At 46.7% G+C, this 18,504-nt stretch overlaps 1 protein-coding gene across 1 annotated transcript in view; it reads left to right on the plus strand.

Moving 5' to 3' along the window:
• The window catches only part of LOC144720862 (uncharacterized), a 45,917-nt gene extending 41,815 nt beyond the window's left edge, over positions 1-4,102 (plus strand). Inside the window, exons 11-12 of the mRNA XM_078597959.1 lie at positions 519-652; positions 2,375-4,102. Coding sequence (XP_078454085.1) covers positions 519-652; positions 2,375-2,506 — 266 coding nt within the window. The 3' untranslated portion in view covers positions 2,507-4,102. The remainder of the gene's footprint in view (positions 1-518; positions 653-2,374) is intronic.
• The last annotated feature ends 14,402 nt before the right edge of the window (positions 4,103-18,504 follow it).

The following is an 18,504-nucleotide window of genomic DNA, read 5'->3' on the forward strand; positions in this document are numbered from 1 at the left end:
CTCTCTGTTACCTGTGTTGCTCTCTCTATGTATCTTGGTGATATCTGTCTGCTAATATGTCTGTCTATAGTTTTCTGGTTAGATTTTATGTCGCTATTTCATTATACCTGATGATGATTGCTTGTGTTGCAATCGAAACGTCGTATTCTATTATTTAATGTCATTTATTATTTTATCTTTAGACGTGACTTAACCGAAAGAACCAAATAATAATTTATGTAGTGTGTGTAGTGCGGCGGCATAGCCGTATGGGTGTATGTTCAACTTCTTTCACACCGTACGTAGCCAACCTTCCTAGCCGCAGGTGCGATTGGGACTCGTGGGCTTGGCCCCAAGATGTCCAGGCACCGGACGATAGAGATATGGCGCAAGTTGGAATGGTGGGGGAGGGCCCAATGTAACCCCGTGCGCCCGGGCCCTTGGCACCCACGCTAGGCCACTTCCCAAGGGGTGGGGGTGGGGGGGGAAGAGAGAGATCGTCGGCGTTGCGTGCGTCTCTCGCCGGATGCCCGCTGCAGGAACGCCGCTGGGGTGCGCGCAGCGCGTGACGGCCGGCGTGGTTCCCAACGAGCACGGCACCTGGCTGTACGGAAGGAACGGTTGGTGCGACGGGCAGGAGGTCGAGCCCTGGAGGGTGGACATCACCTCGCAGGTTTGCTCGGTCACACAAACATCGCCCTCACGCCAGTGTTTTCTCGATCCGGCGCTCGCACGCCATGTACCGGCGTAGCTCTCGCCCCGACTGTGGCTACTACGAGGCGCGTGTCGACTTACCAACGAAGAGTGTAGGCCGTCACGCGTCAAGGGGCATAGACCGTCATCGCGTGAAGTCTGGTCATCCTTACAGCGGCTTTTGGCTCGCCGTCGAACTAAAGATGGCCACCGCATCACACGCTTTCAGATGCGGTTCCTGTGGCCATCTGGAGTGCCCTTCCTTCTGATATTCGAAATCCACTGGAGCTATGCGCTTCTAAATCTCGATTGAAAACTCATTTCTTTAGAACGGCTTTTTTTGTGTTTAGTTTGTCGTCCTTCGCCCGCACTGTCCATTAGTGCGGCGGTTGGCTACGTACAGTGCAAAATAAGTTAATCCTCCATACAATACATACCTACACACCCGGGATATATTCGGCGAGAAATATAGCCCCGCTTGCGATCTCCCCCTTCAAAACTTGGCCTTTGCGTGATTTACCAATCTTTTCTATTTGTATGCAAATTAGGCCACTGTGCTCTGAGTTTCCCACGATGGTTGGTAATCATAGCAGGCTGAAATACGAGGCCTACTTCCTTCTTTATGACCGTGAGCGCGCCGGACTTCCAAGTGGGCGGAGCTGTCGGTCGGCCGCAGTGTTTCCATTGGGAGGATCCCTCGGCCCCGATTGCCCCTGGGTATGATTTGCTGTTGCAAAATCGTCCGCAACACGATCGATTTCCCTCGGGATGTGATTGCGTTAAAATAAAAACAATCGCTGGAAGTTAGATGAAAAATTGTAGCTTCCTTTATTGAGCTTGGTATCTTTTTACGACCATTATTTCACCCGGTATTTGCGCGAATGAATTCATTAAACGGACGCGCCCGTTGTAGGTTTTAGCTAACGTTAATGGCATTTATTTTAGTTTCAAATGACACCAACTGTTCATTGAATAATCATTAAAATGGCTGCTTCCAGCCAATGTCTCAGTTCCATTGAGGAGGTTAATCCAGTTCACATTCACGCTGTGCTTGGGCTTGCTAATGCAATTGTCTTTATATCTGGTGTTAACAAAATACAAATGGACTTGGTTTGATGCCTGTTATACAAATTCACGCCATTAACATAAATTGTTTCTACCCGAATTGAACAAATCTCATCATTAAATGACAAAATTGGTTGTTAGTGAATATCTGTACAATGTAATACAACCGATCCATCTCCCTGCTTCTTAGCATCATTTCCATTTGAATGTGTTTGTTCATTTCCAATTCGTCTCAGTCATCAGCCACGATCAATCGACTGCTGCTGCATGAAGGCCTTCCCAAGATGTCATCTTCATCTCCTGATTCCGACAATGCAACAATCCATCCATCGTCCGCACACGAACCCACTTCCCTTCATACCCTCCGAATTTACCAACCCGCACTGACCAGCGTGGTAAAGTATGGCTAAATAACCCTCAAAACTCACGAAGCATGGGGAAGCATTCAGGTGGTCTGGCTTGACCACCTGAATGTGAAACTGTAGTTTTTGCTCTGCATCTACATCAGCCGTACGTTAAGAAGGAAGCGGAGAATTTGACAAAGGGCTGTACATGCCCAACATCGCTTGCCCCCGGCGGTCTGCGCTGCTACATGGGGGACCTTTGTCTTTGTGTCTGCGTCATTGTTCGCACGCAGGTGGAACGCGCGGCAAGCAACACCATCACTTACTACGGCTGGTTCAACGGTAGCGACCCCAACCCAAAGCAAAATCCCGGCGAAATCACCATGTCCTCGTTCCTGGTGTTCTACAGCGAGCGGCAGCGGTGAGCCCCGGCAACGTTCACGGCACCGACGGCGCGCCGCCGCCGCCGGCCGCGAGCTCTCAACGCGGAGCGACTGCGGCCGCGACGCGCCACATCCGACGGCGCGTGAGCTGCATCTGTCGGGAGCTGCATCTGTCGGGAGCGGGGTGCCGCTCACGCGTGCGCTCGCTCGCGCCTCCAGTGTCATCGAGCGTCTCTTACGTGCGTTTTGTTCATGAACGCGTTTGTTCGAACGTTAGCTCTGTCCCCTCTGGCTCTCCGTGATAAGGGGAGGGGGGGCCGTGATATCGCTCGTAGAGACGATCCGAGATGGATGAAACTGTGGTGTAAAGATGTGTTGCTGTGAGGGATTCGCCCCGTTGATAACCGCACCGAATTGATCAAAGCATTATTGCCCAAAACTTGCAGACACGAATGAGAGTACAAAGCACTGTTGGTAAATCTGCAAACCTCTTTTGAGCCCCGACAGCCGTCTCGACAGCGTCCAATGCTGCCGAGTGAAATACCCTCGAATTCAAGCGCACGCTGGAAAGTAGTGTTACTTAAACCGCGCTTTGTACGTGATTTGACCCTCAAGTGTTCCGGATATGTTTGGTATTCAGTGCCGACCGGCGCTGCTCGTGCCTGCGCTGAGGTGCGGCAGTTGAATTGAATATCTAACCGTTGTGAAATGTTGGGGTTTTATTTTGAAGATGATCATCATCATTACCTGCGGTATCATCGCCGCAAGTGAATCAAAGGGAATCTTTCTCCTCAACAGGTTCGTTATGACTTCAAAGTTTATTGACTAATCCCGCGCGTGATACATTTTCCGATCGCTCTTTCTGTCGTACGTATGAACACTTTTCATCACTTGAAATGGTGCAGAGTAATAAAATGAAGTCGTTAAGAAAAACAACGCGAAGTTGCTGCACTCTCTTGCATTAGTTCGCAACGCTTTGTGCTTAAAAGAGGAGCAGGGGTGAAACTGAACGGTAGATCGCATCTCTCCTCATGTCTCCAAAACATTGGCTGTTTTATATTCTCTGTTTTTTTCGGGAAAGTCACGTAGGTGAAAACAAGATGAAATAAAAATAATACAACTAAATTTTTTATTTTATTTTGTTTCCACCCACGTGACTTTACCGACAAAACCCAAAGAGTATGGATCCTTGCAGTCACGAAAACTTCTAACCTAGAATCGGCTGTTTTGTTTGTAATGAAAAACTTGTGCTGTGGATACCGCGATGTGACCTGAATGCGTGTGTGTGATCAATGGTGAGTGCCTCTTAGCGATGATATTGATTGCAATATTTGTGATGCGGTAACAATGAAATCTGTCGACTGTTTATTTTTTTAAGTTCAAAAAAACTGCACTCGCTTCGCGATGAAATTGCCCGCAAAATATCGACTTTCCTCTTTGCGCAATTGTCGTTAATGAAGACATCGCGGGGGGTGTGTTGTGTGTTGTGAAAAATATTGACCCAAGTTGCAGAATTTTCCAACACGTGAAACCGAGGCCAGTTTTATTTAATTTTTCGTCTCACAACAACAACAATATCTATGTATGTATTCGATGTAAGTTTTGGATTAAACCGAAAGAAATTGCAAACTAAAAAAACTCTTCACATGGCTTCTCTTTGCGGTCTTCAAATGAAATGCTAAAACTTGTGTCGTTTGCGAATTTAAGAGCGCGCGATGACAAATAATGACGGCGATAATGAAGGGGGCTAGTCAAGCGACGCGGCTGCTGTTGGGTCAACGCTGACAACGTCTGCAGGAGAGCTGATGGCTCATTCACACACGCGGCGTCGATTCCCTACTCGTCGGCTTCATTAAATGCATCCAGCCCTCGAGTATCACACGGCCTTTTTAAATGTTTTAGTGCTTTCCAATAAGCGGGACAATTGTTTTGGCAGCGTTTTGATTAAATGCAATCTATTACCTCCGCTGTGCAATTGGAAATGCGCGACGCAATTGACATTTCCGAGGACAAAGGAACCTTTGCTAAATAATGGGGAGGCAATTACTTTTTTTTTTATATCCCGTACGGTCATGGGACAGGTCTGAAAAGTGCTTCTAATTTCTGTGGAAGCAATACAGCAGTAGACAAAACGGACGGAGTAAAAAAAATCTGGAAGTAAAATTAAATGAATCGTACAATGATACGTGTAACGTTGGCCTTAATTTACTAGCATCTCTCTGCAGTGGTATGATCGTGTTAGCAGGCTGTACGTGCGGCAAGCCAATGAATAAAAGCATGAAATGCCTGCACACGTTTAATTTAACACAAAAAAGGCAGCTGGGCTATTGGTCCCATTCGTACAACTGCACGGACGCGCTGCATTATTTAAACACGTTATATTCCGGTACGAATATATATTTCATCCTCTCAAATGTTTGACATCTTTGTGAAAGATTTTGTTTTGGGGCCGGGGAGACGTGTGTCAACCCATTACTCATAATGCATGGGGGTGGGGGGGGGGGAGAAACATCTGTCAAGTGCCGTGGAAAAATTATTTGACTCCCAGGCTCTATTAAAAAAGCCAAGCTCTGTAATTGACGGCACAAATTTGCACACGATTTTATGGCAGGGCGTCCGTAGATCGAAACAGCTGGGCGTGGAGGTGCGAGGCGCGCGCGGATCGCGACTTTTTACTGGAAGCACCCGCTGGGCCAATCCCCGCATTGCCAGCTGGATATTAAAGATGCGGTGAGAGAATTGTCGCGCTCGGATCTACGGGCCGGAGTCGATACCTGGAATTTCCAACGCACGCAAAGGGAGAGGTGTCACGGGCAATCGGCGCATCCCCCACCGCCCCCCACGCGCGCCCAGGGAGGCCAAAGGAATGCTGCCGATTCGTCGTGGGGGCTGTAATGTTCTCCACCCTTAAGCGACGCAATTGAACCGTCGCCACTTAACAAGTGGAAATCAATATACTGCCACTTCAGTGTGGGCAACTTGTAATCGGAAATGTCGGCGATAAAAAAAATATGAGCATTTGTACCGGAAGATGTGCGGGCGTGAAATAGAGTTGCGCACAATTCGGATCTTACCCAGCGTCTGAATTGCGACTGAATTCTAAGACGCTGTGCAGAAACAGTGGGAGAACGAAAAGGGTGGTCTTGCACCTTGACTTGGGCAGGTAGTTGACAGCACGGAGGGCTGGGGGGTCATGTCGTTCTAGACTATGATGGCAGGAGGAGAGAATGAGCGATTCCCCCCCCCCCCACCGAGTGGAGGCTGAGAGGGGGATTCATTAGAGAGCCTCAGTGGGTGGAGTGGAGAGTGCGTGGAGGGGGTGCAGATGGAGTTGAGAGTGGTACGTCCGGAGAGTGCATCGTGGGGAGTAGAGCGAGATGAGAGGGGTGAGGGTGGGAGAGTGCGTAGGGGGAAGTAGAGTGAGATGAGGGGTGAGATAGACGAGTACGAATGGAGAGTAGCGTGAGATGAGAGGGATGAGATGGGAGAGTGCGTAGGGGGGAGGAGAATGGGATGAGAGTGGAGAGGTAGGCAGGGCTGATTATGTGGAAAAACTCTAAAATAATAAACCTTGCGAGCAACAGCTTCGCGATCATTGTATTCACTCGGTGGGACTGCACTGAGAAGATGGCTGATTGAAGCAACAGCTCCATTGATATGGTGACACGTCCGTCAAACAAACCCACACCACAGTGCTGTGATTATCCAAATGCATGTATTAAACTTAAAAACTAACTGTGATAATATATATTTTAATGATCGCTTATGTCTCAGTGGGGAGACTTTGCCTCGAATAATAAAATAAAATAAATCCGTGAGAAAATGTTGGGTTCTGTTTCATGAGAGAACTCGTTGCCCGTCGCTTTTGTTTTGCTCAACTTTTGCGACCACCTTCGTGAAGTTTTTCAATAATTACCTGCGTTTCATTGTTTTATAAACGACCGTGTCATCAGCAATTCTGAGATGGTCATTATAATGTCTCCATGTTGACATGTTATGGCTTTATTATTCCAAACCAACATTTGGAAGGAAATGAACTCCTTAAAATTAGTTTTTTTTTTAAACAACGGTTTTATTCACGGCCGAGAAGTCCGTCAATGATGCGGCACCTGCTCCCACAGCAACGCTTACTTGGATTCATTGATTCCGTAACTCGTTGACACGTGTGGCACCTGAGACACGTGTGGGGCCTGAGACACGTGTGGCACCTGAGACACGTGTGGCACCTGAGACACGTGTGGCACCTGAGACACGTGTGGCGCCTGAGACACGTGTGGCGCCTGAGACACGTGTGGGGCCTGAGACACGTGTGGCACCTGAGACACGTGTGGCACCTGAGACACGTGTGGGGCCTGAGACACGTGTGGCACCTGAGACACGTGTGGCACCTGAGACACGTGTGACGCCGGCTTCTTGGGCGAGGCGATTCGAGAGTTTATGGACCGCGGCCTTTTTTGACCTACACAAATATAAAAATAAATAATAAGGCGTCCATTCAAAATGTAAATTGCTTTAAAGTAGCGAATTAATTGATGCCGATTTTGATACAGGCATGCATTGTCACCGGATCTGGATACGTGTGCAAAGTTTTGAATTGATTGGGCAACAGGAAGTAGACTAACTTTTGATAACAAGACTTGACCACGACAAACACAGGAGTCAAGTTAAGTAAAGCCGTTGACAAAAAACCCATCTGATAATTCTAAAATCACAGCCCGAATTTTGACAATTCATCTAATAGCTGGGGGCTGTGACTCATTACATAAGTCGAGTCAGAGTGATGTTCTGCTCAAATGAGCAATGAAGCGTTACTCGCCTCCTGTTTACAGTCCTGAGCTTGGGGTGGAAATTCCACATTCCTATGATGGGGGCGAGGCTATCCATAAGACAGCTGAATTCTCCATAAAGTGGTCGATATTTATCGACCCCAGTGGGATGATGGGCTGAGTCGATCCTGATTGCAAGCCACTCGCATCTGCCGATGAGCCACCTAGCCGGTTGAAGTATGATTTAGCTCCTGTTTTCCCTATTAGTCTCGCCTGTTGGGTTCGAGCCAATGTCTCTGATTGGCAACCTGGCACGCCAGCGAGATAGACTTTGATGCTGTCGCCTCTGAGCTAAGAATTAGCGTCGCCACATTTCCCCATGCGACTTGTCTCCCGATGAACTGTTGACCTTGTTTCCATCCAGCATGAGCACAGCGTACACACGGAAAGGAATATGCATGTTGAACTTATTTCGCACCGTACGGTGCCAACTGTGCTAATCGCATTTGTCACTTCGAACTCGCTGAGTAATTTACCCATCCGCTGCTGACACTGTGAGTGAATTGTATTTCCAGGGTGTAAAAGCTTATCATCACCTTCAAGTCGCGAGTAATTTTGATACCGTATATTTTTTATGCCAACCTGCGGGGCGAATCTAGATTACTGGAGCGTTTCAATTTAAATTGCAATGCTACTTTGTACTACTGCACAAACGCCTTATCTTAAAATTACTATAAAAAAAGAAGACAACAGCTATATAGATGACCTAAAAAGGTTTGGCAATTAGAATGTTTAACAAATGTTTAATTTTTAAACAGCTACAAAGTGTAGTTTAGCAGGTACTCATTACCCCTAGTGTGTCCCACACGTCACGTGACCCGCTCCTTTCGTTTCTTATTCCCTCACTCTCTACCAGCCGTGCAAACTCAAGCCGCGGGTCAACATTTGTTCTTGCTGCGTATTTACGCATTCAATTTGCGCCACGCGTAATCCATTTTCCTTATTCTTTTAATTCCTGGAAAAATAACTAAATTGTTGCGGCCGCCTTCTCCGTCGGAGCGCGTCGTCGCCCGGACGGCACCACCTTGGATAAACGTCGCGCGCGTCCTCGCCCACTTATCGCGTTTCCCAGAAAATGAGGGCCCTGACAAAACGAAATTAATTTCGCCGCTAATGCGAGCGCGCGCGTAACATGAAGAGAGAGCCACTCCAGCTCGCGCCAGGACACCTGCTGTACCTCGGACAAATTGCTTTTTTTTGTTAATCAATCCCCGCCACCCCACTCCCTCCCCCCCGTTACCCCCCCCCCCCCTTCCGCTCCAGTAAAGAAGTCTGATGGACAAATGGCCCATACGGCCAGAGAACACAATCGCCACTTGAAATTCTGAAAGCGGGTCGCTCGCACACCTGTGCTAACAATTAAACATTGGTTTAAAGGGTTTTGTAACCTCTGGCCCCCACTGTGTAAATCATGCGGCGAGTAAAGAAAAAAAAAAGATATAAAATATTCGCGCCGTCGCAAGGACGAAGCGAAAGTCTGTGGACGGCTCGTCGCTTGAATAGCTCCCGTGGTGAATGTCATTCAAGAAGGCCAAGGATTCGTGCCAAACAATGTCTAAACTTCTAAACTTCTCGCTGACCGCATTACCATATCGAACATAAAACAACCATCTACAGTGAGGGAAAAAGTATTTAATCCCCTGCTGATTTTGTACGTTTGCCCACTGACAAAGAAATGATCAGTCTATAATTTTAATGGTAAGTTTATTTGAACAGTGAGAGACAGAATAACAACAACAAAATCCAGGAAAACGCATGTCAAAAATGTTCTAAATTGATTCGCATTTTAATGAGGGAAATAAGTATTTGACCCCCTCTCAATCAGAAAGATTTCCAACTACAAGAAACGTCTGACCTCTGTGATTGCCAACAAGGCTTTTGCCACAAAGTACAAAGTCATGTTTTGCAGAGGGGTCAAATACTTATTTCCCTCATAAAAATGCAAATCAATTTAGAACATTTTTGACATTCGTTTTTCTGGATTTTGTTGTTGTTATTCTGTCTCTCACTGTTCAAATAAACCTACCATTAAAATTATAGACTGATCATTTCTTTGTCAGTGGGCAAACGTACAAAATCATCAGGGGATCAAATACTTTTTTCCCTCACTGTAAATACATAAAGTGCATATCATCGCCAAAATTTAATAATAATGATAATGCTCGTATCTCATTTATTCTGCGTCTTTATTTTATTTTTGAACAACACAGGCATCACCGTTCAACCACATTCATTGATGTCGTGAGTTCTATAAATAGCAATAACAATCCTCTTTCCTGACCTGATCATTAAAACTAACCCTCACTCTCGCTGACCTCTCAACAGTTGCCTCCGTGTTCGTAAACAACCTACAGTTGGCGGAAAACACAATTTCTGAGAAATACACTTACATAACAACATCGTGTGTGAACGCGAGAAGCCGTTCTCTGAATGCCTCACTCGATGAAATATTGAGGAGGAATGACAATCAATAGCTCTCTCTCTCCGTGGCCGTATTCCACCAGTGTGCTACGACTGGCAGCTGTCACCGCGAGCAGCCCAGATACATTGCAACGCTCGGTCTGCATTGCTGCACAATTGCATTGAGCTTGCTCAGGTCCCACGCTTTAATTGTTTTTTTCAGTTCACGCTGATCCGTGAAAGGGAAAATTACGTCAAAATCGCGGCACGCTTTCACTCGCAGCTCGGGGCCAATAGGTGATCATTTAAAAAAACAGGGTTTCTTCCAGTTTCGACCTCCAGTGGGTCTTTCTTGTCAGTCATCTGTACAACTTCATTTACGCAGTACATTATTCGTAAGCCGTGTTAGTCTTTCGTCTACGTAAATCGAACCAAGCACCCATTATAAATATGCATTTGTCCGCGTTGTCTGGATTACAGCGCTTCCGCTTAATCCTGTAATTACAATTCCGATAAGAATTCACAACTCCAGTGTATACCCAGATAATCCTATTTCTTTAATAGAAGCCGAGTGTAGCTTACATTTTTTTTGTATTTATCCATGTAAAATGCCATCAAAATTCGATATTTTTCAACGGTGAAGAAAGGCAGCTTTTGTGATGATTATGATTAATACAAACTCTCAAATTGTATTACTTTTGAGTCGGAATGACTCAAAAGCAACACGGCTCACACATCACAAGGTTGTGAGATCACATCCTGGTTAGGTAGGGTGGGGAGTCGACCCAGCCCATCATCGCTCAACGGTTGATAAAATTGAGTACCACTTTGGGGGGAAAGTCAGTGGTGATTGTCCTATGCACGAATCTCGCCCGCACCATAAGAATGGGGCATTTCCAACCGCTGACTCGGCACCGCTGTGCACGTGAGACGAACGCCAATGCCTCAAAGCTCACGGTGGCGAGATGTTAACTTCCTCGCCTGGTATACAGGAGGTCGTGGGTTCGATCCCGACCCTGACGCCTGCTGTATATTTTGAGTTTGCGTGTCTCTCTCCCCGTGGTCGTGTGGATTTTTTCTTCGGGTCCTCTGGGTTTTCCTTCCACATTTAGAAACATGCGTTTAGACTATTTGGTTGCTATAAATTCCCACGTGATGAGCCACTTCGTTGAGCTATCATTTGTAGCCAGGTCGCTTCTGAAAAAGAGCTACATCGCTCGGTGGGCCTTACCTGGTAAAATACAAATAATTTAGTTTAATTTAGCAGAAGGGAAATCACTGCGACTGCACTTTTTTTTAGATCATTATTATTGCTGTTTGGCCAAACAAAACTAACAAAAATGTTTTTCTCAATTTCTAAACAACATCTTTAACAATTTGTGGGCTGCCACTTAAGGGTTTGCTATAAGGCAAGTAATGCTTCCGGTATATGAGCTCTCCGCTCGCCGCTAACGGCAAGGCACTCTGTAACATTAACGTCGGCGAAATCTCTCCCCCGACGGCTTTGAAATGAGCACCGCATCCATCATCCCCGTCACTCTATTGTATTATCATGCAGTGCGTTTACACGAAGCGCCCGCTGGCCACAGTTAGCCTGTAATTACTGTGGCATTATTGCCAGAGTTCATCAGAGGCCTGACAGTTTGCCATAGGAAAAGCTTTGCAGCCCGAATGAAGATTAAAACTAACACATGCGACCTGGACTACCGGGCCATGGTTTCTGTCATTTGATATTAATGCCCTTGATTTTTCCAAGAAAGCCTCACTTGAGTACCATGATTATTTTTCACGACAGTCCTTGCACATGGGTGTATTTGGGCAGTGCCATTAGTAATTGTTTTGGCTTCACGCGGCAGGAATCGCCGAGAGCCCGGAGAAAGTCCATGCATATGAGATGATAGCATGATAAGTTCTGCACAAATAGATTAATTAATACATTTCTTGTTACTGCCATCTCTTACCCGCCTTGCTACCCGAGCCTCCCAAGACCGAGTGTCCTCAGGAAGTCTGCCATCCAAATACACACCAGGCTCACTCCTTGCTCAGCTCCTGAGATATGATGCGATCAGGCACATCATGCAAGGTGATGACGGTAGTAAAGCCTGAATAAAAACCCACAGCAGCAACAACACACAGTACGGGTGTCCTACGGTCCAGCGGCAGCATCTTATCTCTCGCAATAATGAGACCACAATAAATACGTTAATTACGTTTGCATCAATTGCACAGACAAAAAAACAAATCAGAAGTGCTGCACGCTCGCAGGACGGGGGACGACACCGGGGCATCGCCGTTTTTTTGTGTTCGCAGCGAGCGAGCAGCCGTCACGTGCATCGCAAAAGAATGAAGGGAAAAAAAGACGAATTCCCAGTGTTTCCAGGATTAATGGTCGGCAGGAAGATTTGCTTCCTCCTTTCCTTGATTTGCTCATCTATTTTCCTGTTCGGCTGTTTCACAATAGCATACCCTTCGTCGTGACACCCTCTTCATCCTATGCTCTCCAATCCTTTCCCTCTCTCTCAACCCCTTTCCCGTTTCCTTCTGTGTCCCTAGATCACAGCTGGAGAACACTGCGATTTTAATGCGAGTGCGTTTGTCATTTCAGTAAATGCGTCTTCCGGTTCTGTTTGATTCTGCGATGTTGTTGAAAACAATATATATCTTCTTGGTTCCTTCGGTAAAGTCACGTAGAATGTAAATAATAAAATAATAAAAATAAAACATAATAAAATAATTCTCACGACGTTCAGACTCCGTCTCCTCGACAGACCTGTTCTCCACCTGAGGACGGCTACTTGTGTTGTGGCCGAAAGGTCGTGAGAATTATTTTATTATGTTTTATTTTTTAAATTTTATTATTTCCATTCTACGTGACTTTACCGAAAGAACCAAGAAGATGAATCCCTGCAGTCACGAAAGCTTTAAATCTGAAAACAATATATATGTACATACAAATAAAAGTATTGTAAGTGCTTGCAATGTAAAACATCTCATTTGAGCGTTTCGATTTATATATATACCTGAAGCAGTCCATGCAAAATTCAACAGAGAACAGCAAACCTAATGAATTATTGAATCTGGGATGACAAGCATACTCCAGTAATTGTCCAGTGTGCGAAATGGGTTATCTGGGTAATTTAGAACGTCAGCTGGCAGGCCAAAAGACAGCCACTGCAAGCGTGCAGCAATGTGATGTTATTGTGTATGTCATTTTACGTTGAATATCTCCTAACCGAGGATTCCACAGCTGTAAAAGTTGGCACGTGAGCCATGACTCGTTATTTGTAATGCGACCTAAATCTGAGATATTTCAATTTTTTTTAAACGTAGAAATCATCATCATCATGCACTATCTCCTCCAGGATGAAGGCATCCCGTGCGGTGGCTAGGAGATGTTAACCACCTCGCCTGGTATACAGGAGGTCGTGGATTCGATCCCGACCCTGACGCCTGCTGTATATTTGAAGTTTGCATGTCTCTCTCTCATCATCATCACGGTGGCTAGGAGATGTTAACTACCTCGCCTGGTATACAGGAGGTCGTGGATTCGATCCCGACCCTGACGCCTGCTGCTGTATAGTTGGAGTTTGCGGTGTCTTTCTCCCCGTGGGTTTTCCCTCCACGTTTATAAACACGCGTTTATAGTACTGTATTTCGCTGCTTTACATTTGCACGCGATACGCCACTTCGTTGAGATATAATTTGTGGCCAGGTCGCTTCTGAAAAAGAGCTATGTAGATCAGTGGGCATTACCTAGTAAAATACAAAATAAATAGTTTGAAATACTTTTATAGTTTTAGTTAATGACATCCACATTTTTTACAGCCCAGGGATGTATACTTTCCAACATTACTAGAAAGTAAAATAATATAAATGCATAATCCGTTGCCAATCAGCTGCAGGATGAAGGCCTCTCCACCTGGTGTCAGTCAAGTGGGCTGCCATGCCATACTCCACCACATTGATCAGTTTGCGTCAGCAAAGGTGGACCCAGGACCCGTTCAGTCAAGAACTCGCCACCGATGTTAGCCGTGGCCTGGAATCAAACTCAGTTTGACGAGTTCATGTAGCAGAGTGTCCTTCAGTCATTTTCAGAGGGGGTGGTGGTGAGGGGGGGTTCGGCACTTTTGCCGACAAGACATCGGCAGTGTGAGGTCCGCCACACCGCCTGCAAGGGCTGGTGTTAACACGTGTTGCTGTGTATTGATTCTAGATTTGAAGCTTTCGTGACTGCAATGATTCATATTCTTAGGTTTTTTCGGTAAAGTCGCGTAGGTAAAAAATTTTAATTAATAAAAGTAAAATAAAAATAAAAGAAAAATCACGACGTTTCGGAGGCAACACAAGCTTCCGTCTTCAGGTGGAACCGTCACAGAACGATAGCTGTATCAAGTGAGAGAAATTCCAAGAAAACAGTCCTTGTATATATACTGGTTGAGGGTGGGAGGAGCCAAGGTAGGCCCTGAATATTATTTTTGTGAGGTTCGGTGCGGCTGAAGCACGCTGTTAGGAATGAGCCTTTGTTTTGTAAACTAGGTGCGGCTGATGTAAAGGTGCGTGTAAATGGGACTGAGCCTTTTATATTTTATTTTTATTTTACTTTTATTAATTTTAATGTTTTACCTACGTGACTTTGCTGTGTATTGTCAGGGGCCCGCACGTCAGGGGCCGCACTAAAGGCCATCAGGGGTCGCCAGTGGCCCGGGGGCCATGCAATGAGGAACACTGCAAAAGTGCTTTGAACTCACCACTGTTCCACCTCCAATGGAAAGAATAATTCACCGACCCCCCTTGCGATGTGTCACAATTTGGGTTTCCAATCCGATCCAGACTCGATTCCTATTTAACGTTGATGTGGATGCCGCTCCTCTATCGGCCGCAGGGGTCACGTGAACCACTTACAACGCATACTAATTGGCCCCGAGTGTTTACCTTCTGGCTTCAGCGCTACTCCGGGAGTTGACGTGCACACGGATGCACCCAATGTGCAGGGACCACCAAGCACGGACCAAGAGCACAGGCCATCAGCGGAGGACCAGAACTTTGGAGCATTTGTCTGCAATAGATTTCCACGTGTTAAACCACTTCGTTGAGCGATCAATTGTGGCCAGGTCGCTTCAGAAACAGAGATGATTAGCTCAGTCGGTCTTACCTGGTAAAATTTAATAAAACATTATTTTTTTTTAGTTTAGAACTGGAGACCGTGGACGAGCTCAGGCAGAAATATTGAGTGGCAAGGATGCAGGCCAAAAATCCTGATTCATACCGCAAATATTCTCAGCTACTGTTTGGTTTATTCTCCGACATTTTTTAAAATATAAATATTGGGAAATTCTTGTAATCAGATTAATAAAATGTGCTATGGTTAAACGTATAAAGCAACGTGTGATATTATGAGGTGGAATGCTATGTTTTGCTTTAATACACCGATGTGCCAGCAATATTTTTTTTGTGGAGTCAATTTAGATTTGTACACAAAATATCATGAAGACGTTCATCTTATTAAACAGAGATTGGCGATAGAAAGATGTGGCACTACTTGAGCTCTATTGGCACAAGACAGAGGAAAGTGACAACAAATGATGAAGTATGCAGTGAGCGTCTTACGGGCTGTCTGCCCATGGGTCGTGACGATGGTGAACATTCGAAACTGGCTGTTCTCATCAGCACGTGTGTGCCACAAAGAGGGCCAGGTACTTCCAACATCATCATACACAAAATCAAATCCAAGCCCCAAACATTATAATATACATTTGAGATCTAAGGTGGTAACATATATGTTTAAACGGGGAGCTCCGCATGTAATAGGCATGAAGCCATCTCGTTAAAAAAAAAAACACGCGAGTCATTATTTTTTAACCGTCTCGCTTTGCTGTGGTGGGGATTAGGGTTCTAAAGCCACTTCTGTGCATTGGGGCCTTTTAAAAAGCAGAGTCACGACGCCCATTATCGGTGTCTCACCCAGCCCGCCTCTGCCGCCACCACCCCCGCCGCTCATTCAACATTCAGCCGACTCGCGCGAGGACAGTGCCTCGCATCCCATTCAATCCGCACACCCCCCCTCCACCTCCCCGCCATTTAACCCACGCCTGGCCACCTGACATTCGATGTCATCCCCCGGGCACAGCGTGCCGGCTAAGCATATGCAGGGATATTACTCATGTTTAAGTTCAGCTGCCAATACAAATACCAACAGAGAGTCCCACGGCGGACACCTTGCGAACACAGTGCGAGGCCGCGCGTCCGCACGGCCAAAATAGAATTGCAGCGGATTTGCTGAAGCATTGCTCACGTCCCATTACATCGTCACGATCATCATCATCATCAGCGGCAGCAGCAGCAGACGCGCTTAATCCACTGCTGGATGAAGGCGTTCGCGCCTAGCCGCCGTCATCTCTCGCGATCCCGCGATGTTCATTAGACGTGCATTTAGTAGCACGTGTGTGTATGTGCGTGTCTGTGTGCCGACACACGCGGTAGTGTAGTGGTTAGCGCTACGCTGCGCTACGAACCTGGCGACCCGAGTTCGATTCCCGCTCACGGCCAAAACTGGTGACGATTTTCTAGGCTTCCCCTAGGGTGGACTCAGCCTCAAATGAGTATCTGGTGCGATGTGTAAACATCGCCACCACGGAGACAAAGGCGGACGGGCGTGGTGGTGTAGCCACCCACCCCCTTGTGTGCCGTACCGGCCTTTATAGGTGCTCGCTAACAGCACTTGCCTCTACAGTCTGTTAAGGCTATACGGGGGGTCTTTTTGTGTGCCGACACTCACGGGTACATCACGACAGGGTGCGGCGTCTTCATCACGCGCTCGAGTCCTCGTTCAGCATTGATGCACTTTCGGACATTGGAGCGGCGACGCGTGAGCAATGCTCGTCGATGTGGGGTCCTTTGCGGAGGTGTCGTGCCCCGGGGAGAATGTGACACACTCGTCAACAACATTGTGGCCTTAAAACAAAAAATATATATAATGGGCGACGTTTCGGGCAAGGGCCCTTCTTCATAGCACATCAGTAAGGGTCATTGCTCGATTATATATTATTGTTTTTTTCTTTTTTCTTTCAAGGCCACAGTATTGTCGACGAATGTGTTGAGTTGTATGTATTTATTTATTAATTGCCCTTGTGCGCCACTGCTAACGTAGCAGCAGCAGCAGCAACGCCAGATGCGCGAAGAGAATTCAAGTGACACGCGCACACGGAGAGGCGCGTCGAGAGAGGGGTGTTTGATGATGCGGCTGTCGCGTGCAGTTAGCTCGTGCTGCCATCTATCGAAACAAATGCAGCACAGAGCAGTGCGTTACAGTCTGCTGATGCGCACACAACGTTGAGCAGCGACCGATTGTCGTGATCACATCTCGGCGATATTTATACAGCCGCCAGGACAACATCACGAGCTAGTTGGTCGACATTCTGCCCGGTCAACCATTCTGTGATGGTCCAAAACTACAAACGAACGGGTGATAATTTTATTTTCAAGTTGCAAACACTCAGACGAAACCTCTACAGCTAATACAATTATTAATCATTGGTTTATTTTGGGTTAGGTTGTGTGCTTGTGATATCAATTCGATTTGAAACAAACGTACGCATCGCGCGTTTTCAGATGCCCTTCTGCGGCCGTCTGGGATAGGATCAGAATGTTTTTTTGTACCGGAGTAATCCGATGAGCTATGAAGATCCTTTCACAGATGTCCAGTAGTTTCACAGATCAACACTCTTCCTTTCGATATTAGGAAGCCACGGGAGCTATGCACTTTTAAATCTATTTTGAAAACGCACTTCTCTAGAACTGATTTTTGTGTTTAATTCGTTGTTCCTTCCTCCACGCCTCCGATTAGCACGGTTGGCTACGTACGGTGCGAAAGAAGTTCAACGTACATACATCGAAATAACGTTACACCGGAGCACCGCGTTTGTCCCGCTCTGCGCCGGTGTTACATTTCAGATGGCTTCGGCTGCTCCGCACCAGATATCGCCCACAGCAGGTTCCCAGCAATGTCAAGCGACGGCGCGTGCCATGTGGACCGCCTCTGGTGGGAATATAGCGCTCTAAATACCGAATATGATACTACGCAGATGCTGCTTGTGCGATACGATCAAAGAGATAGCATTTTCTTTTTTTGAATAATGGTATTTTTTTTTTGGGTCTGAGCTCTCGGAGGCAGCGACTAGGGAGCAGGACATGTGTTGAACACAACGCTCTTTAAAAAGGAGTTATTTGCACACGGGAAGGCACGGGCGGCCCGGGCGATTGCGGCCGTCGTTGTGATGGTGCGGTGCAAGGCGCGGCGTGATGAATGGGCTCGCGGATGAAGGACGCTTCGCCCGTAATTTGCAAAGCGAGAGAGGGGGGGGGGAGGGCCCTCTTCCCCGACTGCCTTCCCCAGTGTCTGGTTTCTCCCTCTCATTACTGAAGGCATTTCCCCTTCCCTGATTGGGTGCATACAATACCTGTGGCCTCCTGCGACCGCGCAAGACATTTGCTTTGATAGATCGTCAAAAGGGGTTAACGGGCGCCGCGATTCTTCTCTCCATTCAGTCATCAAGCGATCCGTGCATTGTTCCGAACGGCTCGTGTTGTTTTTTGAGAACGCCGCGTCTTTTAAACCGAGTGATGTGCTTTGACGGTCAGGGTGTGTTGCGTTAAGTTTCGTGAATTATCAAGAAAATAACACGAGAGATTTTTGTTGTAACTGTTAGAGATTTTTTGAGAAAAAAAACCCAGAAACCCACGGCTGCCCCTATCGCCTGCAGCCGGGGTTCGAGTGATACGTACTTGGGCCGCGCGGTGGCACCATTTCCCCGTTGT

Source organism: Lampetra planeri, chromosome 10 (genome assembly GCF_965212315.1).
Source record: "Lampetra planeri chromosome 10, kcLamPlan1.2.h2, whole genome shotgun sequence".
Classification (NCBI taxonomy): Eukaryota; Metazoa; Chordata; class Hyperoartia; order Petromyzontiformes; family Petromyzontidae; genus Lampetra; species Lampetra planeri.